General features: G+C 39.0%; 1 protein-coding gene and 1 long non-coding RNA gene across 2 annotated transcripts; one reads left to right on the top strand and one right to left on the bottom strand.

Moving 5' to 3' along the window:
• Positions 1-638: 638 nt before the first annotated feature.
• On the bottom strand, positions 639-26,623 carry API5 (apoptosis inhibitor 5). The gene is made up of 14 exons (XM_020798207.3): positions 26,414-26,623; positions 22,997-23,158; positions 22,813-22,906; positions 19,571-19,636; positions 17,614-17,765; positions 15,823-16,029; positions 13,496-13,600; positions 12,889-12,978; positions 11,559-11,740; positions 9,822-9,915; positions 8,695-8,751; positions 7,409-7,485; positions 4,954-5,090; positions 639-2,626 (listed from the first exon to the last, which is right to left on the bottom strand). Exons 1-14 carry the CDS (start codon positions 26,480-26,482, stop codon positions 2,547-2,549), a joined length of 1,572 nt encoding a protein of 523 aa, XP_020653866.1. The 5' UTR covers positions 26,483-26,623; the 3' UTR covers positions 639-2,546.
• On the top strand, positions 9,838-11,622 carry LOC140703150 (uncharacterized). The gene is made up of 2 exons (XR_012082502.2): positions 9,838-9,939; positions 11,468-11,622. It is a non-coding gene; the product is annotated as an uncharacterized LOC140703150 (long non-coding RNA).
• Positions 26,624-27,753: the final 1,130 nt, after the last annotated feature.

Below are 27,753 nucleotides of genomic sequence, written 5' to 3'. Positions count from 1 at the left end.
GCTTAGGCCAGTATTTTTATTTATTTAATTGATTTGTATCCCGCCCATCTGGTCTATGCGGCCACTCTGAGCGGCTATAAATACAGTATGATTCCATTCTATGACAGTAGGGTGCTATCAGTGGCAATTTCTTTTCTTCCTCCCTGCAGCCCACTCTTTCTCAGTCCTATAGGTGGAAGCAGCTTCTGCCAGTGGAAGTAGCTTTCTGTAGTACCAAATTCTTTCAAAAAGGACATTTGGAGAAGTCCCTTCAGAACATCCTGTCTGTGAGGCACATTGTCCTATTTACAATCAAACTGTCCAGTTCAACAGAATAATTCTGATGTACAAGAATCATGCTGTCGCTGATGCTTAGAGTCCACAGGAAGAACATTAATATTACTACTCCACTTCCCTTAGTTAAGTGGTCATTTTCTTCTTTAGTACAAAAGCACCACATGGGATGTACTTTATTCCTAGACCATGAAAACATCCAACTAGCCTCTTCTAGTTAAACATTTTAACAATATCATACATTACCTCTTAAGAAATTTCCCCCAAATTGCTAACATTTAGAGTATTTTTTAGATTCAGATATCATGTCTCTTGTTTTCAGCAAAGGGGTTTGTTTTAAAATACAATTACCAATCACAAATCACTAACAAAAATTACAAAATGGATTTATTGCAAAGGAATAGGGGAATTTTACAAATAAAATGGTTAGGAGATGTTTCCGAAATAATTCACTGCATCTGCAACACAAAATGCAAACTAGCTATTTCTAAGGACAATCTGCACATTATTTGTGGGTAGAAATATCTACAGTCAACTTGTAATTCAAGGGGCACTGCCCATCCAAGCTACTTGTGCACAGTGATCGAACAGCTATAAAAATTAGACTTTCATATTGTCAGGAAAAAACCCTCAAATTGCCATAACAGCCAAAATAATCATAGTGAATTAGCAAAAAAATTTCAAGATCTATTATGATCAATGATCAATTATTATCTTGAACCAGTTATCTTCTAGACCAATACGTTAATGGGAGAAGTTGGTTATTTGTTTTGTTTAGAATGTATTTTCTTCAATCACTTAGGCTGTGGGAACTTATAAAATCTCCTTGCCTTACACAAGAATACAATCACAAACTGACCTCTTTAACTGCTCTGTTCATAAACACCTCTTTTACAAAAAAAGGTTGTGCTAGCTATAAGAAACAAAACTTGTAATTATCAAGTAACAATTAAGATGACATCTTTGTCCGTTTTATAAACTAGTTATAATTTACCAATACACACATTAAGAGCTTGACTGAAATATCTAAATACAAAAATCTGGTTTACAGTTAAGGGCCCCAAAACTCTACAGAGAAAATATGGACAAGGCGAAGAAGGAATTTGTGATTCCTTAAAAGGATGCTTGAAGATGGGTAAGTTAAGAATTTGTGCAGTGCAGTTTTTTCCATCCTGTGTTACATTTTTCATTCTTTAAAAAATAAACTGTTTAAATGCAAAACATTTAAAAAAATCAAACTTCATAAACCATATTATTTCAAATAAAGCTACTGGGTATCTCACTATCACATTAACACTTCTCAAGAGATCTGAGGTTTTTGCCCACGTGCTGCTGAGTGATTGTGATTTTAAGTTCTAATGCCATGTATAACATTTAGAAACAGCCATTTTAACTGATGCTTCAGTAACAACAAATAGTCAGGATCCTATTCTTGCTTACTTCAGATTGCTCAAGAATTGCTCTAGCATCTCAAACTTCATGTTCTTGTGGATTACCATTCCAACAGTTTTATCTTCTTTTTTCCTTAGAATTTTATGGCACACATATATATGTGCACATATGTATGCGCATGCACACACACATTTATAAAGGACATAAAAAGCCATTTGCAAAACACACATTATATTACAATATATGGAGAAGAGCAAGATGTGGTGTTAGAGCCTGCAAATCTCCCACACAAGTAGATGAACTAGCATATGTTAAGAGCAGATTCTTCTGCATCCATTTTGCACATTTTAAAATCAAGGATTTCTACCTAATCAATGCATACACTAAACCATACACTTTTTTTGTTGGTGCACTATCACTCTTCCCCACTTATTGCAAAAAAATATGATTTTGTCTGGAGAAAGACTGCTACTGATTTTCAGCTGCAGTTATGGTATTTTCATCCACTGCTAGCATGTGAATAGTATTATACATTAAGGAGTCAGCTTTGTATTAAACATTTAGAAATGAATGTAACATCTATACTGAAGCAGCTTGAGCTGGAACACCCATGCTTTTTCCTGAATAAATCCTGAAGATGCTTAAAAAGAACAAACATAAAATAAAAATGCAGCTGCTAAACATCCAAAAATACAGTTGTAGCTTCACTGTGGGAGAGTTTGTAGTCCATTAGAAAAGTAGATCATACATACAAAGGTATAAGAACATTTAAATGAGTCTTTCGCAGAAGGCAGTCTTTAAAGAATGCAGCCCTCCAGGCAAATCTTTCACACTTTAATGACTTTTTTCACCACAACAGCTTTGGGAAAGTGCCACAGGTTTCAGTAGATCCTTCCACGACTGCGGTTACCACGTCCACCCCATCCTCTCCCCCTTCCACCACGGAAACTACCTCTTTGCTCTGAAAACAAAGGGAAATGCAATGTGTGTAGTTTAGATCTAACATTATGTATCATGTAAAAACATATTACTAATTTTTATCTTTAAAAACACATATTTAATTTAATCCAACAATTAAGACCTGTATCACACTTTGAAATTCCTTCACCTTCACCATTCCTTATATTAAGGAGTCAGCACGGGACACAACTATGCAGAGCAAGGCCAAAAAGAGCTAAAACTTGCAGCGGATACACTCAAACTGCACTATCCTTATCCCACATGGTAATACACTTTACAATACTCAATGAACCATTTGGTATTGTGAAATTGTCTTGATCTAACACTGTCATTCATTCCCTTGTCCCACCATCTGAAACGTGCTAGTGTGCAGCATGCTAATCGGAGTTGTTCTTGCTAGCCAGTAAAATTATGTCAACTAAACATTTTAAGGACTTACTGAGGTTTTAATCATTTGAAAGATGCAAGTCAGTATTTTCAGGGCGTGCCTCCATATTATATAGAACATGATGAAACGACCTTTATAGATTTTAGAACAAGTTGTTAAAGAAAAATTGCTTCAGTTTGTGAAATGTTGGGCTGAGCTTAGCATAGGTTTCAAAAAATAAAAACTACAATTAAAACCCCACGTCTAATGCCATGGTTAGGATATGGCAAAGTTACCTGTGAGAAGTAAGAACTGACTGCAGGGGAAGTTTGCAAATATATGTGTACATTTTTACTCTCTTATGTTTTTTATTAAGTTCAACTTTTCCTTTGGTTGTACAAAGAGGAATCCACAAACAACCTGGGCAATCAGAAAGCCAAGTTGTTTCAAATGAGGCAAACTACATTCTGCACCCAAGTAGAGTGATACACTCTGCAAAAAGATTCTGCTCAACAAATGTTTTCTGTGGACCAATCTGTAAGCCTTGGCTTAACAGAACATATAATAAACTGTGCCTCTATATAAAGTCAACTAATGGGAACCACGCACCCATGTAGGAACATCCATAATGCTACTTCTTCACTGACATTACATCATCTAAAAGCAACTACAAAATTCTGGAAAACTCTGATTAACTCCTAGGAACATTTTAGGAACCTGACTAGTATATTAGCAACTGAATGAAAACTGATGATATAAATTACATATAAATGCTAAAACTTACACATTAGGTTTGCAATCATGACTCAAACTATTAAAGCTTACTTGAAATGAATACTGTCTAGCAACTTCTCTGTTAAAGGGAAAAGAGGACACAAGCGAACTTTTTCTTGACCTGTCCAATGCTTATTTCATATAAAAATTACATATTTATATCCTGTATTTCAAAGCATCCTCAGTCATTCATGTCAGCTAACAAATATAAAACCCCAAAAATGCTTAATGCTAACAAAAACATTTGTAGTAGCTAGCAGTTATAGTAGACAGAGTATTTATTATTTATTTAAAATATTTTTCCTTCTCCTGAAAAAGGACCCAAACATAATTAAAGATAATATTTAAAAAGAATAAGTATAAAAATACAAAAAAATTAAAAATATTTAAATTTAAAAACAGTAAATAAAACCAATACTAAAACACATTTAAAAGCAAGAATATGTGAATAAGAATAAACAAGGGACTATCCAAACAAAATGAAACAGGATCTTTCAGTGACTGAAATCCTATTGCACAAATTACAAAAAAAAGTATCACCTTTGGAAAGGAAGTGCCCTGCTAAGAAATCTCCACAGGCAAACTGAATCATATGACTCTATATGTAACAAATAATGCCTATGGAGACTTCTTAGGTTAATTTTCCTCTAAAAGTTATACTTTTTATCTAGCTATGTAACAGGATTTTAGCCAATACATATAAATGTTTCATTTTTTATGTTTGCTAACTTCTCTCAAAATATGCTAGGACCCTTACAAGTTTATATAGTTTTATATGCTAATATAATCAAAAGAAAATATCCTATACAAGACATTTTTATTATTACGTGACATCTTCTGATTTATGGCAACCCAAATAAGATTTTAAAGGTATGTGTGAAGTTCAAAGTGTGTTTTACCATTGCCATCTCCCAGTCAGTTTTTTATGGGCAAGCATGGATTTGAACTCAAGTCTCCTGAGTCCTAGTTTCATGCTCTGTCTAGCATACCAAACTGGCTCCCATACTATCCACTATATTTAAAGCAAAATCATACAGAGGTTCTATTTTTAAATATTACCAAGGGAGACAAATATCATAAGCAGGAATACTAGTGGAAAAATATACAAAGCATGGAAGCTTCACAAAACAATCATATTTAAAATGCGCCTTGCTGCTCACAACAACACAACCTTCCATAATACTCACCATAAGAAAAATTCCCCAGATTACTACTGTATTTCCCACTGGGTGGATTGTAAATCTGCCTGGCATCTCTTTTTGGTCCTGCTGCAGCCTTCTTTGCTGGCAAGTCTGAAGGTGCATCATCACTGGCTCTTTTTTGTCTTCACAGGAAACAGAATTGCAGTATTGCAGAAAACCAAGAAAATAAAGATTCAAATCTTAATACAATGCAGGGTTAGAAACCGCAATCCAATCAAAAAACTTAGTAGAAAGGTGGAGGAAAGTTGTAACAAATCAGGAGTCCCCAATTCCGGTCCAATCCATGGCCATGGAAGGACTGGGTCACTGGGACAGATGAGCAGCGAGCAGGAGTTGAGTGGTGAGTGAAGCTCTGCCTCCTGTAAGTGTGTTCGTATTAAGTTCTAATGCTGCTGCTGATCTGACAGGGGGTGGAGCTTTGCTCTCCATTCCTCTCCTGCTGCAGCTAGATCAGCTGTGGTTGTGGCATTAGAATCTAATAGGAGCCTGTGCTCCTGTTAGATTGTAAGCAACTGTTGATCTGACAGGAGGCAGAGCTTCAATTGCAGCTCACCTCCTGCTCGCCCTTTCCTTTATGAGCTCGATTCAAAGCTATCCTCCAACAACCTACTGCATAACAAGTACACACACACGGGTCTTTGGGAGAATGGTCTTCAACTAAACCGGTCCCTGGTGTCAAAGATGTTGGGGACCACTGTAATAAATTATTCTACAAGTGAAAGGCGATTTGTGCAATCAATTTTTCTTTTCTCCCCCTCATATTCAGCTCCCCTGAATAGTCGGAGTCGTCAAAATAGATTTTGTTCCAATGGAGATATCCTTTATTCCACCCCACCCCCAATGTCTTGGAAGGAACTACTTGAATGTGAAGGACCTTCTGAAGAAAAAAAATCGAGAGAATACTGCAAGGGGGTGGGGAAGGAACACAGAAAGCTACCTTACACTCAGACTCTTGGTCCATCTAGCTCAGTATTGACAACACTGACGGACTTCAAAATTTCAGGCAGAATTCTTGCCTTAATCCTGCTTGGGGGTGAACTGTCTGCATATGAAGTATGCAATTTATCACTAATGTGGATCATAACTCATACAAAGTAAGAAAAGAGCTACTACACTTTTCCAACAAACACTTTGGGCTGAATTTGACTGCTAGTCTCAGCTGCATTAGATCCATTAATCAATGGGACTTCACATTTGTGTTGATTTGCAAAGTTCCATAAATATAGTAGCTGAAATCCTGATGCCGTGAGCTACACTGGAATGATGTGAACAGCCATGACAATTTTTTTGGTAATACGCTTTTCCCTTGAATTATATGGGTGCCAGCAGCACTGTTTTGGTTACACACTGATTAGTTTTTTTAATAAATAAATGCATACTCCAATAAATAAATATTCAATAAATCCTGGGTTCAACACCAAAAGAATTGAAGTGGTCTACTTGCCCACAAACATAACTCTAATTCAGCCTTAAATAAAGGATCACAAAGACCTTTAAGGCTTTTTATACATGGTACTGTATGAAAAGGATTGTCAATACTATGGAAGAGAACCCCAATATAATGGTTCTACATCTGTGTGCGTGTGTGTGTGTGTGTTATAATCAACTGTTTATGGCTTGCAGTTATGTTTTGGGGCATATAAAAGTTATACAGAGATTTTGAACTACATGGGTATCTGGTGCCTCAGTTTTATTGAAGGGAAAAGTGTACAATATTTCCAGTTTCTCTCTGAAGATCCCATGACTCCTGTGGAATGCTTTTCATCACTGGAAAGTCATTGGAGGCTGCAGAACAGCGGGTGGGGGGAGCCCTTAATTACTGAAAATCACTGTCAGTGAGATGACTTTACTAATGGTGGCAATTTTTGATAATTTACCAGTCTCATAGCCCTGAACAATGGGATTCCTCAGGAGTCTCAGAACCTTCAGGGAGGGAATTAAGAATGTTTTGTTTCTGAAAAAAAAATCACCATAGCTAATAGCATTATCAGCTTTATGTGGCATAAGTAGAAGAACAGGATTTCAGATGCAGTGGTTTTTCAGGAAAAAAAGTATTCCTGATTCCCCCCTAATGGTTCCAAGGCTTCTGCAGAATCCCTTTCTGAAACCAGCTATTAGATTTGGCCATATCTTTGCAAAAAAATGCATTCTCAATGTTATTTCTTTCATTCTGCATTACTAACACTGAACTACCAATGCTGCGGGCATTCAAGAGAAAATTGGACAACCATTTGTCAGATCTGCTTTAATTTAGATTCCTGCACTGAGCAGAGGGTTGGACTCAATGTCACTATAGGCCCCTTCCAACTCAATTATTCTATGCTTCTATAACTTACACTGAGCAATATAAAACAAAATTTACACTTTACATTAAAAAGTTACTGAGGTTTACAATAAACAGAGTAGTGCAGAAAGCACTCCAAAGTAATTCACTGCTTACCCAACATCTGACTTCTGAACTGGTTTCCAAGAGAGTGTGACTGTACTCTTGTATGATGGGGGGATGTGAAAGAGATCCTAAAAACAAAACAGGATTTTATTTCAAAAATAATATATACTAATACTTTATAACTGTATAAAATACACTTTTGGTTCTTTGCATGTTTGTTCAAATCAAATACAGTACTCTACTTTCTACTGAAGAAATAGACTGTAATCTACAAATGCTCAATGCTCATAGTACAAATAAATCTGCTCATGTCTAAGGTGCCACAAGACCTCTCCTTTTCTATTTTAACCAATACAAAAGACAGCTGAATGATGGGATTTATTATATGGCTTGAGTCACCAGATAGAGCTTGAATACCATAGAATTAAACTAAGATGTAAATGTACACAGAGCCTCGTGGTGCAGTGGTTAAACTGCTCTACTGCAGCCAAAACTGTGCTCATGACCTGCGGTTCAGTTCCAGGTAGCCGGCTCAAGGTTGATTCAGCCTTCTATCCTTCCAAGGTAGGTAAAATGAGTACCCAGCTTGCGGGGGGGGGGGGGGAATGTGTAGCCTGCATAATGAACTTGTAAACCGCCCAGAGTGCTTGAAGCACTATGGGGCGGTATATAAGCAGCACACTTTGCTTTTTTTGCTTTACATGGAGGGCAATCAAATTTTAAAAAGGCAAAAAGTGGACTTGATATTGCAACGTGAACAAACAGATTGGATGATAGTACATTTTATGTTCTCCTTCCTCTTTTTTTCCCCTACATCCTCTTCTACCTTTTATATTCCTTACCTTATCCCTAGTTTTTAAAAATAAAAAATAATTAAAAAAAACATATCCTTTTCTCTCTCTCCTTTTTTCTTTTTGCTATACATATTGGCACAGATTAATATGTGCATCTCTTTGGAAGTGATGTTCAATCATGTCCAAAGGCCTATTAGTGCTTGCATAAGTTTGCTGTGACTAACTGTGAGTAATTGACAAGGTGCTGAAGCATGTCTATATTGCGCACCTGGCCATATGATCAACCCTGTCTGCAATAAAAAATATGACCTGACATTTCATCAATTAGCTGCAGTTAGCCACAGCAAGTTATAAAAGCCTTACACAAATGCTCATAGGATTCTAACCATTATTTCTGAAGACAGGCATACTACAATCTTTATAAAACTGCTATGGTGTTCATATAAAACACAGCAAAGAGAAAATATAAATTAGAAAAAAATCATACTATAGTTTTACCCTAGTGCTGTGTTTCTAACAAAGGCTTTAATATAAAATAATTACCTTGATTAAAACATTGATGTTATTTGTGATCTTCAATGCAACCACTTTAATTTTGTTCTGCAAAAAGAACAAAGAGTTTGTAAAGTGCTACAATACATTCTTCTCAGATTTACGCTGATTTTTTGAATGTGCTTTTTAAATGCTGGAGATAAGTATTTCCCAGTTAGAATGCTGCATTTCAATCTAATGCAAAATCCTGTTATGCAATTCAGTTACCACCCACTGGTTCATGTGGAGGATAAGACAACGGAAAGACACATCACATCTGCAATATTTTAGTGTTTCTTTTTTTTCTCCAGTTTCAGACAGTGATGAAATTAACATAGTGCTTTTTTGTTCTCGACGAAAGCACAGATTTCTAAGAATGGCAGATGTGTACCAATTCTCTACTAGTGGCAGAAATAAAGAATGAGCAAAAGAGACAAGATGGCTATTTCCTACCATTCTGCTTCCCAGTGCAATCTCTAGCACCACTTCACTAACTAGTCTCAAAAGTTCACTAATCCAGATTCACAGATTTACCAGGGGCACAAAAGACAGAAAAGCTGATGGGAAATCTCTTGAGACCCACTTCATTCCTTCTGCCTCTGGGATCATTCTGCTCTACTCAGCTATGGATCCTATTCATTAGCTTGCATTCAAATCATAAGTATCCACTCCTCCAAAAAGTTCCTCCATCTCAGTTTGTCATGCCCAGTAAGAAGGAATAAGTGGAAGTTTCATGCACTTTACCTCCACTTAGTCCACCAGGAAAAAAAAAATCAGTACTGTTTAACTCTAGTTTTTCTAAATCTTGGCTAATCCTGTGGAGAACGGGCAGGGGTTTATTATGAACTAGCAAGTTTCAGAACAACCCAAATTCAAATCATAGTTGCTAAATCTGGCAAGTAAAACTAACCAAAGCTTTTTATAAACCACCAAATCTTGGTGACTACCTGAAATCTAGAGAAGACACAAATAAATAATGTTTAGATCCTCATTCTGGTCGATTTCGGGGGGAAGGGCCATATAAAACTAAGACCTGTCATGGATTACTTGCTTTTGCTATGTCATGACTTGAATGTGTGATATGTGAACTGGGCATTTGATAATTCAGCTGAAACAGTGCTGTTAAGAGTTCTGCATACCTCTTCTGTCTTTAATGCTTCTCCTGTTTTGCCCTGGAGTGCCAAACGAAGTTGACGGATATAAACTTGCAGTCCTCTAGCAAAATACTGGAGTCTAATAAAACAGATTAGTTGAAAGGTAAGTTATGCAATGGTATGTTCAAAACAAAATGAAGTATCTCAGATGATAATGAAAATGGTGACAGCTAGCAACTTCAAAACTAACCTACCACCCACCAGAGACAGCATGTAGAGTGATCCAAACAATGGTGTCTGCTTAGAGAGTTAATGCTGTGATATATTTACTTATGAATGAAATATTTTTATATCAGAAAGTTTTACTGGGTGTTTTTAAGAGCAAGCTCAAGGCTTGGCTCTTTAGGCAGGCCTTCCCTTCTGCCATTATTTAATTTATTTTTGCCATCTTGTATCATATTATGTTGTTGTTATCTTATACACCTATTGTTTTTATGAAATTGTTTTATGAATTTGCTGTTAGCCACCCAGAGTAGAACTCAATCTAGATGGGCGGGACAACATCACCATCTACAGGCAGTAAAGATGCTCACTGTTAAAGAGACACAAGAAAATGAGAGATCTGGCACATTGATATATAATTTGGCAGGGTATATGTCTGAAAATAGATAGATAGATAGATAGATAGATAGATAGATAGATAGATAGATAGATAGATAGATAGATAGATAGATAGATAGATAGATAGATAGATAGATAGACAGACAGACAGACAGACAGACAGACAGACAGACAGATAGACAGATCAGTATTTTACAGATGATTATTCACATTGCAGCCATATACTATTCTATCCCTGGTCACTGAGAAGCACCTTAGATACCATTGTCGCAGCACTGCTTGTGATGGAAAGTCAGTCTCAAGCTTTGCTGTATCTGTAAGAACACAGAACATATGGCTCCACTTTTCCAGAGATCCTCTGCTAGTGGGTACTGAAGAGTTTATCCAATGGTGGCAGGGACAGTTGCACACTGGCCAGTTGGTTCTATCCATTTATTGTAAGCTTACCATTTAGTTACCAAATTAGAAGGGCATTTTCAGGTGACTACTGACATTGTGATGAGGCAACAGTATGGAAGCATTTTCTCAGATAATGGAAAAAATTAGTTCAGCCGAATAAATCTTTAATATTAATATTGTATTATTTATATACATATATATTAATATTAGCTTGACACAAACTGAGATTTATCTCGGGAAGTGCACTGTAATCCTTAATTTGTATTGCTGCTATTAATCAAAGTGGCCTTTTGAATCAGAAAAGCGAATGGTGAAGACAACAAAACTAACATGCATATCTATGCACATTTGGTGAGATGTAGGTTCCACTGTATTTATCCAGAGAACTCATTCCCAGGTCAAATGCACATAGGACTTCAATCCAAAGAATCTAGTTACAGGACTAAAACTTAAGAAGCATCTAAATTGTGAATAAGTCTTTAGTGGTTGCTGGCCGAAGCATGTTTTCGATACCAGTTCCAGGATGCAGAAAAAGTCCTGATACAAAAAACATTTTTCCTATTCCCCCAAACTACGAATAAGTATCCTGCATATTTTTAGTCTAAAATTGTCATTAGCTTGTTTTTTTCTACTTCAATTAAGTGGTTTTTCCCTCCTATCTACCCTGACAGGCAATCACCATAATCAACTTTAATCAACAGAATGTCAAGAATCTACATTTATATTATTCTGTTACTGCCAGAATTAAGAAAGAAACATAACCTGATTTTGAAGTCTTTAACTTTCTCTGTGTTCAGCTTGGTGGTTAGGAAGTCTGGAAGTTTTCGGCCCAGCTGATGAAAGCTATATAACAAGCATTCCACATAACTGAACTGCAATTTGGGCTCTTCATTACCCGCATTTTCCCCATTTTCAGCTTCTTCTGGAGGGAGTGGCATGTATTCCTAGGAAACAAAAAAACAAGAATATGCACAGCACTTGTTACTGTAGATATACACTGTATTTGTCATGTATTTTATACCATTATGCAGTATCAATTAGATGTAAATTTGAATAAGAAACCAGGTTTTTCTTAAAATAGCAGCCAAAACCATCAACAATTTAATTCTTCCTGAATTACGATCAATGTCCAATCAAGAGAAATAATATTTTACCCCCTCACAATTTAAAATTAATTACTAGCATTTCCCCTATTATCTTACTACTCCGTTCCCCAATTCCTGACTGCCTGACTGAAAAAGGCTTTCAGGTCTCCCTCTTACTTCCCATAGTTCAGTTTAATTTCTGCTTCACTCTACACTGCTACCTCTGCAGAGTTGTTCTTCCATTCTCCAGTTCCTATCACACTCCTGGCAAACTCTCTCTGCTTGACATATTTTGAATGGACCCAAAGGTGTAGTACAAGGGTGGATGAACTGTGGCCCTCCAAACTTGCTGAACTGCAACTGCCACTCCTCATAATTAGCTCAGTTGATTAGAAGTAATGGAAGCTGTAATCTAGCAACATCTGGAGGGAGATACGTTGCTTACCACTAATCTAATAGAGCCAAAGAGTTGGCTATCCAGCACAAAATGTGAACCCTTGCTGTTTAATAAAAAAGTTTATTACCTCTAAGCTACTGGTCGGGTCTACTTTTCAGGTGGTGTACTCTTCTGAGGACTGAACTCTGAGATATTTTCATAAAGGTAACAGGGCTTGTATGAGGTCCAGTAAGGATATGGAAGATAGACAATTGCTTTAGATAGGCTATGGTTAAAATCCTGTTACTTATACACAGTGCAAATGTCACCAGTGGATTGCTGCCAGTCAAAACCTATACTTGTTGTATGCTAAGTCATGAACTTGTGTGCAGTACAACGAAAAACTACAAGTGCTGATCTCTTAATCAATGGAAATTCACTGCTGAGATTTACACCACTAGGTTTATCCCAACAATCACAAGTAATAGAATTTTGGCTACTGCAACACTGACAATATACATACTCTTTAAAAACTATTTTCCACCAACATGCTAAGCATCATTCAATCCCAAATAAAGTACATCCAGTTACAAACTTTCTCTACAATCTCTGAGGAAAAGAATCTTCTTACCAGTAGTTTATCAAAAAGCTTCTTTAAATTTGATTCTAACTTTTCCATGTCTCCACAGAAGGAACTCATCTCAGCAAGCAGTTTCAGTACCTTGGGGAGAAAAAAAGCAGATAATCCTTAGAAAACTAAGGTTTGCCATGTCCTACCATTACAATTTTAAACCATAACAGACTATGGGAGGAAAGATGACAGCAGTCCAACGTGAATAAAAATGAATAAATAGTTTATAAATATAATCCCAGTATTCTGCTATCATTACAAAAGAGGCTAATAAGGGAGTAATGTTCGTAATTCAAATATAAACTTGACAATAATAACAAAGTCCTGTGTCAAATATCAGACTGAACATTTTTTAAAACTTACTTTTAGAAAATTAAGCCACTGGAATCATGGGCAGATAAAGATCTTTCTAGAAGAAAGATTTAACTTGGTGTGTTTATCACCACAAATGTGTATAAGGTTTGGTTAAAGAACAAACCCAGCAGGAGGTAATGCATCTTCAGACTCATACTTATCAAACTCAGCAATCTATTTCTTCTATCCAGCATTTGACATAGTCTAAATTTTAGCTACCAAAGGCATGCTAGATATTTACTGATTAGCTTACCTCTAACTGGATATCAAGGCCTTCAACTGGGGTGGTAAGAGAACTTAGATTTGGCAGCACATGCTCGCAGAAGTAAGTGACAAATCTTGTAGAATGAACATTTTTCTGTGGAAAAGCAAAACAGCAGTTGTTATTGCAAACTTTTCCCAAGCCCCAATGCACAATTCCAGTATTTCAATGGTAACTGCTATTACCAGAAATCAATATATCACAGTGCTGACACATTATCAAAGTACTGGATAACCATGGCCTTATTTTTTATTTATTTACTTATTTTCAGCATGAGACCACCACCAAAATTTCCAGGAAGCAAAAGCTTCATTTAAACCGGTATGCTATCTACATAAAGTCACAGCATTCCTGCAGATAGCCACTTACCCAGGCCACGGAAAAATCCCTTCCAGGTGATTAACTTATTAATGAGGCAGGTTGGTGTGGAGTGAGGGTTAGGCTTTCAAAAGAGCACAGATGTTTCTCTTTGCCAAGGCAAACACAGGGAGAAAGCAAAATGTAGAGCAGCCATCTACACAGTCTTCCCAATACAGTATACAGATTCCAGAATAAAGTTTAAGAAAATAACTAGAAAGGATAAGCATAATCCCTATTTGAGGAAACTGTAATTGAGACAGTACTTGAGACAGTACTTGAACTTGTCTGGAGTTTTGAAAATACCAGTCTCTGTGTCAGGAGCAGGCATACCGAAACGTTCACTATAACATCAGGTAACTGTCTTGAATTGAGCCTACTATAATGCATGCTACAGTACATGTGTTATTGTTTATAGTACCGCATGACTCTTGAATGTACTGTCATTTCTGGTGCTTATGTAGAAATCTGATACATATTAGCCACTTCTCATGACCAGCAAAGACAACGTTATATTGCAACAGGTGCTATAGAACAGAGATCTTCAACCTCTGGTCCGCAGCCCGATTCCAGTCCGCAGCCTGAGTCGGACTGGGCCGCAGAGACAGCCCCCCCGCACGCACTCCACTCCCATCTGCTTTGCGCATGTGCACCAGCGTGAGTGCTCCCCCACCCCTTCATGCATGCACCCGAGCGCCCACGCAAAGGGATAGGTGGGCACGTAGGCGTGCAGGTGCTCTTGTGCATGCGCGAAGGTGTGTGAGAGTGCTCATGTTGGCACTGGTGCACGTGCTCCCCTACTGATTTGCGCATGTGTCTGAGAGTGCCTACACAGGGAGGGTGCCCCACCTTCCTCAGAGGCTCAGCCGGTCCGCGGTCCCAAAAAAATTGGAGACCGCTGCTATAGAGTACATTAAAGAGATGGACAATATTTTGTTGTTTAGTCATGGCACAGTTCAAGCAGAAAGTCTCTGACCCTAACTTGGGGAAGATTCGGCAACGCCTTTTTGTGTCATGGTGTTTTAAATGTCAAACTGTTTCACCTCCCCACATTCAGAAATAAATGACTGTAAATGTCAGCAGAATTAAGAGATAAGATAAATTGAAAAGACGAGTCCTGCTTCTCTTAAACAGCAATTGTTGGCCTCTTCACTTTTAAAAATTAAAAAAGAATCCATGCTACAGGAATTAAAATATTGATCCTCAAAAAAGGCCTTCCAAAAGAGAAAAACACATTGTTATAAAACTGAGCATGAATGTTGTTGTTTAGTCATTAAGTCATGTCCAACTCTTCGTGACCTCATGGACCAGAGCATGCCAGGCCCTCCTGTCTTCCCAGAGTTTGGTCAAATTCCATGTTGATAGCTTCGATGACACTGTCCAACCATCTTGTCCTCTGTCGTCCCCTTCTCCTCTTGCTTTCACACTTTCCCAACATCAGGGTCTTTTCCAAAGTGTCTTCTCTTCTCATGAAATGGCCAAAGTATTGGAGTCTCAGCTTCAGGATCTGTCCTTCCAGTGAATACTCAGGGTTGATTGATGGATAATATAGTGTGACAGAAATCCCTAGGAGGTTCCCCATTTCCACTTAAGTTTTAAATGAGCTGCTAAAACATTTTTATTCTTTGGTTTGGTTTTAACCTTCTCTGAATCTTTTGTCTTCCTCTCAACCACACTTGGATTAATTTTATCCTCCCATCAATTTCACTGCATCTTAACTCCATTTTATTGTGCCCTTTCTCTCTTTGTTTTTATTGTAAGCCACTTCAGATTTCCCCTTTAAGAATCAAAAAGCAAAATATAAATTACTTCATAAACCAATACATAAAATTCACAAACACAATTATTTTGTAGCATTACATAGTCATGATATACATTATTGAGCATTCACTCCAACACAGCGTGTTTGCAGTGCTAAATAGGCATAAAACCTGCAACACTCTTTTAACACAAATACTTACTGAGAAAAGTGGGACTGCTTGGCGGGTACACTGCAAGAGTCTGTCCACACAATCAGGGTCCGAAGGATTGAAAGTTTGTTCGAGATCAGCTTGTTCAGCGACTAATTCAACCAACTGTTGTCGCCCACTCACAGTCTGCAGGCTTTTCAAGCCAGACAGAATTTTCATGAATAAGACAAACTCCTCACCTGTCACATCCTCAAGTACCTTAACAGAAGTGAGTAACAGAAGATAGAGATCAACATAACAGAGAATACAAGTATCCTTCCTTTACAGGATACCGCTCCTTAATTCTTCACACATTTAAGTGCAAAAATAACTTTAAAAGATTTTTTAATGTTAAATGCTAAGGGAACGGCTGAAAGTAATTTATGTCAATTTTTGGTATTTGAGCAGAGACTTAAATATTGGTTGTCTGTGTCTAGTTGTCATTCTGAAACTGATTGGTATAACAAATTCATTTCTTCATTTATTTGTGTTGTATCCAAACCTTCCACCACTAAGGCACTCAAGATATAATATGATGAAGCCTTAGTGAGGAAGCATATGGGAGCAAATGGACATAGGAAAGACACCCTGATTTCTTACAGTTGCAGCACAACAATTTTACACACTTATGTATACAAATTTAAAATCGTCACATTACTTTTATTAAGACCAATTAAAAGATAGACTGGAAACCTTTTACCTAGAAATGGCCAATGAATTAAATGATTAAAAGATCTAGCCTGCAGTAGTCCGATAATCGAACAAAAGTGCTTTGCAAAGCTGAGAGAATAAAACAGACTGCTCCTCGTCTACAAATATGAATGCCAACAGTTATTCAGATCTAGCTCAAGCACTAATTTAAACAGGATCTTTGTATTCCTGGGAACGAAGTGAAGAAAAATAGGGCAATGAAATAATCTTATGTTGTCTTGTACATAATCCACAGACAAATCTGGTAGTGTTATGTCACCTTAAACAGGGTCCCAAAACTTTTTAAGGGACACAATGGATATTTTCAAGATCTTATAGGACCAAAGGAACATGAACATATGCACCCCAGCACACATGCAAGCATGCACAGATGCCCCCCACATGCACAGGATTAAGGGAACAGAAAAGATAAAACAGCAAGGTGGGCCAGATTTGGCCCACAGGCCATAGTTTGGAGACCCCTATATTAGAACGTATAGAATGAGAACATGAATCTATTGAACTGCAAAGCATTGAGAGGTGTTTATCATTTATGGCTGAACTGTGATACTGGATAGCATTCAAGTAAAGTCTTCCCAAGAATGGAACTCTTTTGATCAAGAGACCAGGGAGGAGCAAAACATTCCGACCATGCAGCTCCCTACATGCCTTCAAAATGTGTCCCAGAGACTTGGGGGACTCTTGAGATCAGATCTAGCATGCAGTGCACAGACAAAGGAGGGAAAATGTACTGGTCTGAGAGCAGAAGTCTATTTGCACATGGATTTCATCAAAAGCTTTCCTACTGCTCTCTATATATTAGTTCAGGGGAACCCAACCACTGCTCTGCGGCCCAGTGCCAATATGCGGTGACACAGATCTTCCCCGCCCCCCCCCGCACAGCCCCACGAGTGCCCCCACCCCTTTGCACATTAGTGCGTGCCCGCCCACACGAGCGAGTGCCACCCCTTTGTGCATCCACACGGACCCAGTTCACCCCCAAACCAGTCCGCAGTGTCAAAAACAGTTGGGGACCACTGTATTAGTTTACCAATCCCAGGCAACTGTGTTACTACTATTTCCTGTGTAACTATTAAAAAGTAACAAACTCACTTTCTTTGATTCTGTCAATATGAGTTCCTCTACTTCTTTTGTTAACACTTCTTCTTGCAGAGTTCTGAGTTTTGTGGAGAGGAATTTGATGGCTCTTTCTCGCACAATATCCTCTCCCTGAAGAATCTGGCTGAATAAACCACCCAGTGTTCCTAAAACAAAACAAGGATTCCCAATTATTTCTTTTACAATAGAAAGAAACAGAGTTTTGGTTATACAGATTAAAGCAAGAGTCATGGCTACATTAAGACAGTGACAGCTTTACAAAAGACACACAAAAGATCAGCTAATGACACCCATCAACCACAGTGACAGATAATCTCTTCTCCTTAGCACAACAATACACTCACAACAATACACACTAATCACCCATCTACAGAAAAAGACAAAAGCCTATCTCACAGCCATAAATACTGCACTCCCAAGCCAACTGCACCAGAGCACAGAGTGCTGTCCTCTGAAGATGCTGGCCACAGAGACTGGCGAAACATTAGGAAGAACAACCTTCAGAATATGGCCAAAGAGCCCGAAAAACCCACAACAACTAAAACATCATATTTCTGACATTTGTACAACTTGTTGTACCACTGTTGTAGTAAATGACGTAACCATTTATGCCAGTTTCTTTTCCATCATATCTTCCTAATGATATTTAATTCCATATTTTCTTCCAAACAATCATAAGATAATAGAATAATGGAGCTGGATGGTTCCTATACTGTCATCGAGTTCAATACTCGGCTCAATGTAGAAATCCAACTCAAAGTATGTCTGACAGACGGTTATTTAACTTCCTCTGGAATGCCTCCAATGTTGGAGCAATTACCACCTCCTGAGGTAACTGGTTTCATTGTTGTACTGCTCTAACCGTTACAAAGGTTTTCTTGATATTTAGCCAAAATCTGGCTTCTAGTAACTTGAGCCCATTATTACCTTTCCTGTACTCTGGAATGAATGAGAACAGGTCCTGCACCTTCTTATATCCAGCTTGTAATTTAGAATAACCCCAAGATCCTTCTTGCATATAGTAAACAGGTCACACTGGTGTTTAGTAGGGCAATAATTTTGAGCTACCAGTTGGCATTTTAGGATGCTATTGCATCCAACACTTGATTGGTTGGTTGGTTGCTCCATTGAGTCAGTGGGTCTAACCCAGTTATGACTTAGGATGCAACCATACTAGCCCTTTTGGTGCCAGTTCGTGTGGTCTAAAATAAGGACCACTTGAGGTTGGAGGGAGGTGCAATCCTCATATCAAAATGGCATAATGAACTCAAGCAACTCTATTTCCAGAACTGTGAAGTGACTTAATAAATGAGCCACTTCAGGATATTGGCAATTTGAACACTGTCCCTGCTCCTCTGCAGATGGATAGGGGAAGTGAAAAAATTTATTTTGCCTGTGCTAGACTAGTGCTGATGCACTGAATCACTGAGATTAATTACTGCAGCTATGGGTAGCTTCTTGATTAGCACTATAGAAAGGGTAACGAATGTTTTTTTAAAAATTAGTCTAAGTGATTCAGTGCATCAGTGACTGTCTAGCTTATTAAGACAATTTATGATACTGAAAATAAAGAGCGGAAGGAGCCTTGGCAGCTTTGCTAGCTACAAAGCTCAATTTTGGTCCATTCCAAGGAACTGCATGCACTGGGAACAAACTAGAGTGCACTTACTTGCACCAAAAAAGCAGAAGCCTCTTACAGGTATTCCAAAAGGGCAAGTGAGTAAAGGTGCTCTGGGGACTGATTGGTCTGCTCTAGTGATTGGGTCAACTGATTGCCTGGGGGGAAAATAGACCAACCCCCACCGCAAATCATACCTAACTGTGGGATAAATGCCCATCTGATTGAGTCCTTAGTACGCCAAGTGACAGAATTTCAGCCATTCCGTGTGTGTAAGCAAATTAAAAAAAACCCAAATCATAAATGATACCAGGATAAAATTAGGTTCTTTACCTTTAGCATCCATCTTAAATATACTAAGCAAAGCATTGTTAACCAAGTTGAATTCTGCAGAATCATCTGGGAAAACAAAAAGTATTGAAAGTCTTGCTAAGCTCATTAAAGATAAACACAACTAAATTGCACAAAGAAACTATTAAATAATTTACGTGAAAAAACACTTCCAGAATATATACATCATGACACTTCAAAAACAAAATGCAAGTGGAAACTAACTCCCAGCTCTTTTTTTGTCATCTTCTTACAATAGGAAGAGCTAGAAAAGCTGCAGAAAAGTATAGCTAAAATGAACTTTGACTTAAATAATATTTCTATGGGGAAAGACTAGATCAGCGATTCTTAACCTTTGTTACTCTGATGTTTCTGAACTGCAACTCCCTGAAACCCCAGCCAGCACAGTTGGTGGTGAAGGCTTCTGGGAGTTGCAGTCCAAAACTCCTGAGTAACCCATGGTTAAGAACCAGCGGACTAGATTTTGGGGCTCCTTAGATTAGAAAAAGGTAAGGGGAAGGAATCAATACTCAAATCATATAAAATTGTGTGTGGTGTGTAGGAGTGGATACAGTCAATTTTTCTACACTTCTTATAATAATAATAATAATAATGAATAGTTTGTTGCACACACAAACCAATGACCTGCAATACTACAAAACTGATACAACCTGATGACCTGAATCCTACAGGTAATTTACATGCAAGTAAATGAATTTGAGTAAGTAAAGTGAAAAACTGCCAATAATTAACATAGTACTGGTCACACAACAGCAATGCAAACACAAATGTGGCTGGCATCTTTTTAATTAGAAGCCATTTGTCACTGTGATATACAGTTTCACTTTTGAATGTGTAAATTGCCAACAGGGTTCTGGCCAATATGAAGTACAGTGGGGTCTTGACTTAAGAACGGCTTGAGTTAAGAACATTTTGACTTAAGAACCACTCTCATAGGAAAATACTGACTTGACTTACATACTTAGATTTGAGTTAAGAACTGAAAAAAAAACCACGTGGGAGGCAGGGAAAGTGCAAAATTTGAACTTTCAGTTAACTGTTGGCCAGTGAAAAGGGTGCCTGTCTGCTTCCTCACTCCTCCCAGCATTTAGAGAGTGGATTGGGAGACAGTCTTCGGACTGCCTGGTACTGGACTGCCTGGACTGTATTTTCCCTGCCTTCCCTGAACCTTTCTTGACCTAAGAAAAAAAGAAACAAAATATCCCCCTTTAGTGGTCGAAGGCGGAATAGCAGCTTCCCATTAGTTTCTATGGACGGAAAAGAGCAGCTACGGATCAAATGGTTTTCAATGCATTCCTATGGGAAATGCAGATTTGACCTGAGAACTTTTTGACTTGAGAACCGCCTTCCAATACGGATTAAGTTCTCAAGTCAAGACCCCACTGTACTAAATAACAGGAATATGAATAAAACTGGAGAAGCTAAAAGGAATTTCTAATTTCTACTGAAGACCAGTTTTGGCTCCCTGGGTAATATGGATGCAATGATCTCTGAAAGAGAAAGACACCAGCATTTTAATAGCTCCTTTACATAAAGTTCTTAGTAAATGAAGAATAACCCTTTCTCTAAACTCTTTATACATACTGAAGTACAAAAAGGGTTTAAAACAATTATACAGTGTTTTAATTAATTTTGAAATGATTTGTATTGGGTCTGTGACAATAAAGATTGATTGACTGAAAAAGACTTGAGCAACAGACTTTGTTTCTCCAGTTTCAAAGGCAAGGCTATTTATTCAGTGGAACTCTTTTATATTACTCTGTTACCAAAGTAAAGCAAAGCATAACACATAAAAGCAAGAAAGCACAGATGCTCTATTATGCTTGGAAACAACTATATATAAGTATGAGATGATGTTGATTCCAAAATGAAAAAAGTTAATTCAGAGACAAGACCAGTTGCAGATCACAGATGCTATAAATCCATGTCTCTCACAGAAACTAAAATCATTCCATAAAATCAAATGTCATTACGAAACATAGTAATGGCTACCAACCTAGACACAGTGGAGGCTGTATCATGGGGGCATCAATAGCTACTAGTCATGATCACCTCTTATACTACAGGTGCTCATCTCTAAATATCAGTTGGCAGGGCACACTAATTCCCAGGTTGTGGATTTCCTGTAGTTCAATGGATGGCCATTGTGGAAATTACACAAGCCTTGGTGTGATCAAAATGTTTTTAATGACATTACATTGATAAGACTATGTACTATTCCCCCTAAAATGGCATGTGCAATGCCAGTGTAAATCATGGGTGGAAAATGCATGGCACTTGGGATGCTGGACTGGAAGTCCCCTGAGGCTTGGCCACATTAGTCAATGAAGATGAATAATAGGAGCTTTGGCCAAATGTCATCTAAAAATGTCACGTTCTCCATCTATGGTGTAAATGCTTATTTTACATTAGAAACAAGCAAAAAACAGCATGAAGGACCAATGATGCTTTAGTAACTGCACTCAGATAACTCTTACTTGAACTACTGTGTTGTAAAGAGAGATGGACATTTCATTATTTGTACTTAAAACGAATTCCAATAAACCTATGGTAGCTTCTGGCTCATACCTGGACATTTCTGGCTGTAAAGATTTTATTTACCATATTTTTCCGTGTATAAGGCTATACTTTTGTCTAAAATCTTTAGACTAAATTTTGAGGGTCGTCTTATACACAGATGTAAGCTGAGGAGAGAACAAAAACAAGTGGAGGGGAAAGCAGGGATCAAAGTGATCCCGAAGGGCTTTGATTGCTGCTTTCCCCTCCACTTGCTAAGCCCCACTTAGGTTTCTTAATTTTGGAGTAGAAAAGTGGGAGGGGGGTGCGTCTTATACATGGGGGCGTCTTATACATGGAAAAATACGGGTATTTATTTATTTAACGTATATGCCGTTCACACTACCCAAAGGTCTCTGGGCGGCTTACAACAATTTGATGTGCTAGTACAAGTCAGCATAGCACTTTCCTCCACTATACTCTGAATGTCAACATTTTAATGGCAAGAACTGAGACTATAGACACTTTTCAGAACATACATGGTACATTTTATGCAGGAAATATCCAAAGCATTTAGGAATGTGACTAATAACAGAAAAGTAAAAACTAGGAATTCTTCTAAAGTATATACTGCTGATGATAAGGTAAGAAGGCTAAAGTGAATTTTTACCCTTGCTTCAATTATAATTTGCAAGATTTCTACAAATGCAAGCACCAGTGTTTCCCACCTGATTGTAGAAGCTGGGTTAAGATGTCTGCAACTCTAGGAAGGTTGTCACCTGTAGCAAACTGAGGTAATTCCTTGATTGCTTGGCGCCGAATCTGTAGTAGAATAAAGCACAATTATCAGTGAACAAGACACCAGTATCAAGCACCAGCACAGCACCTTGTGGGAAACAAAAAGGCACTTACAGAAACATCTTCATCTTCACAAAGGTCCAGCTGGGCATTGATAGCTGAATCTGCCAGCTCAGGAAAATACTTAAAGAACTTTGGAATAAACTGTGCTGCTAATCTTTTCTCCTTGGCTCCTCCTTTGACACCATCCAAAATCACTTGGTAAGCATCTTTGTGCTAAAGGAGAAAGCAGAAGTCCTTTTCTTTATTACAAATGCAAGACTAAAAGATTATCATATATTCAACAAAAGAATACAGTTGTAGAGATCTGCACAATTCATTTTGATAGTAAATGAGAAATTTGCAGTTATTAACACAATACAGTGGTGCCTCACAAGACAGGCACTCCGTTTAACGACGAAACTGCTTGACGTCGATGTTTTTGCGATCGCTTATGGGGGAATTTTGCTTTGCGATGATTGGTTCCCTGCTTCGGGAACCGATTCTCGCAAAGCGATGATTTTTTAACAGCTGATCGGCGGTTTCAAAATGGCCACTGGGTAAACAAAATGGCCACCCGCTGTTTTCTGGGACGGATTCCTCACTGCACAGGCAGCGAAAATGGCCGCGCTAAGGAGGATCTTCGCTGCACGGTGAGTTTCCAGCCCATAGGAACACATTAACCGGGTTTTAATGCATTTCTATGGGCTTTTTTGAGCCTCGTGGCGCAGTGGTTAAACTGCTGTACTGCAGCCAAAATTGTGCTCATGACCCGGGGTTCAATCCCAGGTAGCGGCTCAAGGCTGACTCAGCCTTCTATCCTTTCGAGGTCGGTAAAATGAGTAGCCAGCTCGCTGGGGGTGGGGCAATGTGTAGCCTGCATAATTAACTTGTAAACCACCCAGAGAGTGCTTGAACTGCTATGGGGTGGTATATAAGCAGCACGCTTTTTGCTTTTTAAAAAATCGCTTTACGACGTTTTCATTCTACAGCGATTTCGCTGGAACGAATTAATGTTGTAATGTGAGGCACCACTGTACCTGCAATTCAAATGAAAGATTCGGCAGGGATATGTGAGTACAAAACAAATACACATTAAAAATACACATTGTTACATGTTTTAGAATAAAGAAAAGTGTAAATGCACACAGACAAAATGGGGCATCTGCTACATTCTACAGAAAACTGGCTGTAAACAGAGATTAATAAGGTAAATGTTCCCCTTGACATTTAGTCCAGTTGTGTCCAACTCTAGGGCACAGTGTTCATCCCTGTCTCCCAGCCATAGAGCCAATGTTTTGTCCGAAGACAGTTTCTGTGGTCACGTGGCCAGCGCGACGACACGGAACGCCGTTGCCTTCCCACCGAGGTGGTACCTATTTATCTACTCGCATTTTCACATGCTTTTGAACTGCTAGGTTGGTAGGATCTGGGACAAGTAACGGGAGCTCACTCCTTGTGTGGATTCGATCTTACAACTGCTGGTTTTCTGGCCTTGCAGCACCATGTTCCTAAACCATGTTCCTGTAAAATAAAATATCTAGAATGGGCTGTAGAACCACACAGGCTAATTCATTCATTTTTCAAGTGTCATAAAATTGCTCATTGTTTTTGCTACAACAGACTAACATGCCTGTTCCTCTGGAGACTGTAAATTAATGAAAGCTTTCCACAGATGCTGAAAATAACAATGAAGTACCCTCCTGGGTAGCAACAGGGGGAACATAAGGTCTCTTTCTGATCTCTTACATGAGAAAATCCTGTGTTTATGTGTACATTTTGCCATCATTTTGGGCTTGGCTGAAGAACATGGATGGTGCAGAAGCTTTAGTCTAAGACAGTTTACCAACAGTCAAAAGTGTGAGCTACTGAACATGGTGAGACTTACTTTTCAGTAAGTACTGACTGAACTGTGACACAAGCATGGGTATCAAAGATCATTTAAAACAAATTAAGAGCTGTATTGCCTGTGACACACAAACCAAGTGGCAGAACCATGGATTATGCATTAGACAGCAACTATTAAGGCCAATATTTCTGCTTGTGATCTTTCACTTTCCCAAGGCTACTGTACTGTATCTTTAGAGAAATAAAATATTCTCAAAAATACATACTTATGTTATAGTGGGAAAGTGCACTTGCACATGTGCCTACACAAAAGTAACACTGAATTAGATTTGGCTTACTCTCAGGTGAGTACATAGAAGACTGCTGCTTTAATGTGCATCACTTAAAAAACCTCATAGGACTATATTAAAAGGTTTTACATTGTTTGTTCATGTGTGCTGTCCCATTAATGTGAAACCAATTTAAAATGATCCTAACAGGGCTGTCAAGGTAAGTGAGATGTTTAAGGAATGGCTTTAACACTTGCCCAGTGAGTTTCCATGGTTAAGTGGGGATCTGAACTCTGCCCTCAGAAACCCAGTACATCACTCTATCACCACACTAGGAATCCCTATTGTATAACATCCCACAGCATATACTGTATCAATAGATTTCTTGAAGTGTCTTTATGTCTAGCACACATTTTTGTTTACAGAAAGAAAATTATGTCAAGATACTGAAATCTGAGCAGATTGTTTGGGAACCTAAGAGGATTATGCTGCAAAAACTACTTGCATAAATCCTGAAATGAAAAGTGGACCTAGAACTTGATTTTTGCTCCTAGCAGACAAGGCAAGGAAACTGCTGTACCTGCAGAACTTACACTCCGGACACAACAAAACAAGACTAAACACAATGACAAAGGAGCTATTCTTACTACTCTCTCAAGGGACTAAGATTTCCTGACCGAGACATAATTTAGTTCGAACTAAATAGAAATACATGGCAAAGTTCTTCACTATATCAGTATTTTTCCGTTAGGGACTCAAGCCCTTCAAGTAAAAATCTCATCACTCCAATTTCGCTCGAGCAGCCGTATCAGTCAGGACTGGGGAAGCTAGTGAAGCGCAAAGAGCCACTTTTCGACAGGGGTGCTGCCAGGCGATGCCAAACTTGGCGGCGGCGGCGGTTATTCCAACGCATGAAGACAGAGCGATACAGCCAGATAATTTGTGAGGGGGCAGAAAGAGGGGTCGACGACCTCCAAAAAGCTTACAAATAGCGGCCTCCGAGACACTTCCCCTCAGTAACGCAGGGACCTCGGCAAGCCACTTATGCCTCTTGTCGGTGCTGACCGGGGAATTTTTTTTTTTAATTTATATCCCGCCTATGTAGTCGCTTAAGACCACTCTAGGCGCCCGGCCGCCCTCTCCCTGCCTTAAGGAGCCTTCCCAGGGCCGCACTGCACCTGCTGAGGGTGGGTTTCCTCAAGGCGCCCCTTGGCTCGACCTGAGCCCTCTCCCCGCCCGGTGCGGTTTCCTCCTGGAGGTTTCCTGACAGTAAAGAGCCATTTCTCCCTCTCTCCACCTTCGTTCCCGGTTAGGCCTAGGAGCCCCTGAAGCGGACTGAAAGGCAGGCAAGCCTGGCCCCCGCATTGTCTCCCACCTCGGCCGCGGTCTCCTTGGCGTCGGCTAAGATGCCGTAGTTACGGTACAGCTCCTCCACGGTAGGCATCGTGGTGGCGGTCCTGCTTCACAGGCCGGCCGGCCTGCCTGCCAACCCCTCACCAACAGTGGCAGTTACGACAACGACAACAGCCTCTCTCCGGCCCTCGCGCCCCGGGTACGGAAACGAGTGGAACCGCTTAGGCAGGCGTCAGGCCGCGCACAGCATATGCAATATCCGGCGCTGGAGAAGGAAGAGGCTGAGGTGGGCCTATTCGGCCGACAGCGACCCCTTTAGTTGTGGAGGTCACATTGTAGCCAGGTAGCCGGCCGGGCTGAGTGGGTGACGTGGGTTTCTGAACCTGACGTTCTTAAGGGTGGGGCACCTGGTTCTTCCCTGGTTCACCCCTTTCGATTTTAATTTAAAAAATAAAATAAAATGTATTTATGTACACCTTTATTCATTTTCATTTTTGTTTCATAAATACTGCATGCAGGAAAACTTGACAAATCCTGAACTGGCTCTACCTAATCATGTTAATAGCCATTAATTGTAGGTCTCTCAGTTATTTCACTGGAAATCTTATCAAACTTTAGTGGCGATTTTGCCCTGTAAATGTGTGGTTTTTTAAATATATATAGGTATATGTAGGTATAGTACATACAGGTTTGTAGTTTTGGCTTGCATGGTAAGTGGATGGAATTGATTGACTGTTGAGCGTGGGATGTGTGCCAAGAGTGACAGTTGAGACATGTGGAAGAATGTTTTTGAATGGAACTGCAGGCGGATTGGTTCACATTATTTCCTGGCTGCAGAGGTATGGTTCTGTATAACTGGGCGCGGGGGATGGGTGGGTGACGAGTGATTGGGTGTTTGGGAGGGAAAGAGTTTGTTAAGGGCAGTGTGTGAGAATTGGTGTGATCTGTTTTGGGAAAAGATTGTGAATAGAAGGCTGTACCTACATTGACAAAAACTTCAGGAGTGTTTGTTTCATTCTACAAAAGGATAATGGGGCATGACTCTGGATGGTGTTATGGTGGTGTACTGTATTAAGCTGGGACATCACATTTTAGGATAGCAGGAACACCCACACTTGATATCTTTCGCCTCACTTACCTGACTTTTTTTTTTATTTTAAAGCAAGTTTAGTATTGCATCACTTTATTTAAAATATTTTATTTTTATACTGCCTTTCTCCTTAAAAGAACACAAGGTGGCATTATCACTGCATCAGTACATTAGTGCTATATCACCACTGTGCAGACAAAATGAAGAGGAATGTAGGGCTAGGGATCACCAGGGGGCAGCAGCAAAGGAAAGGGGTTGTGGGAGCATATCAA

Source organism: Pogona vitticeps, chromosome 1 (genome assembly GCF_051106095.1).
Source record: "Pogona vitticeps strain Pit_001003342236 chromosome 1, PviZW2.1, whole genome shotgun sequence".
NCBI lineage: Eukaryota > Metazoa > Chordata > Lepidosauria > Squamata > Agamidae > Pogona > Pogona vitticeps.
The sequence above is the reverse complement of the archived record's forward strand: the minus strand, read 5'-3'. Positions and strand labels throughout refer to the sequence as shown.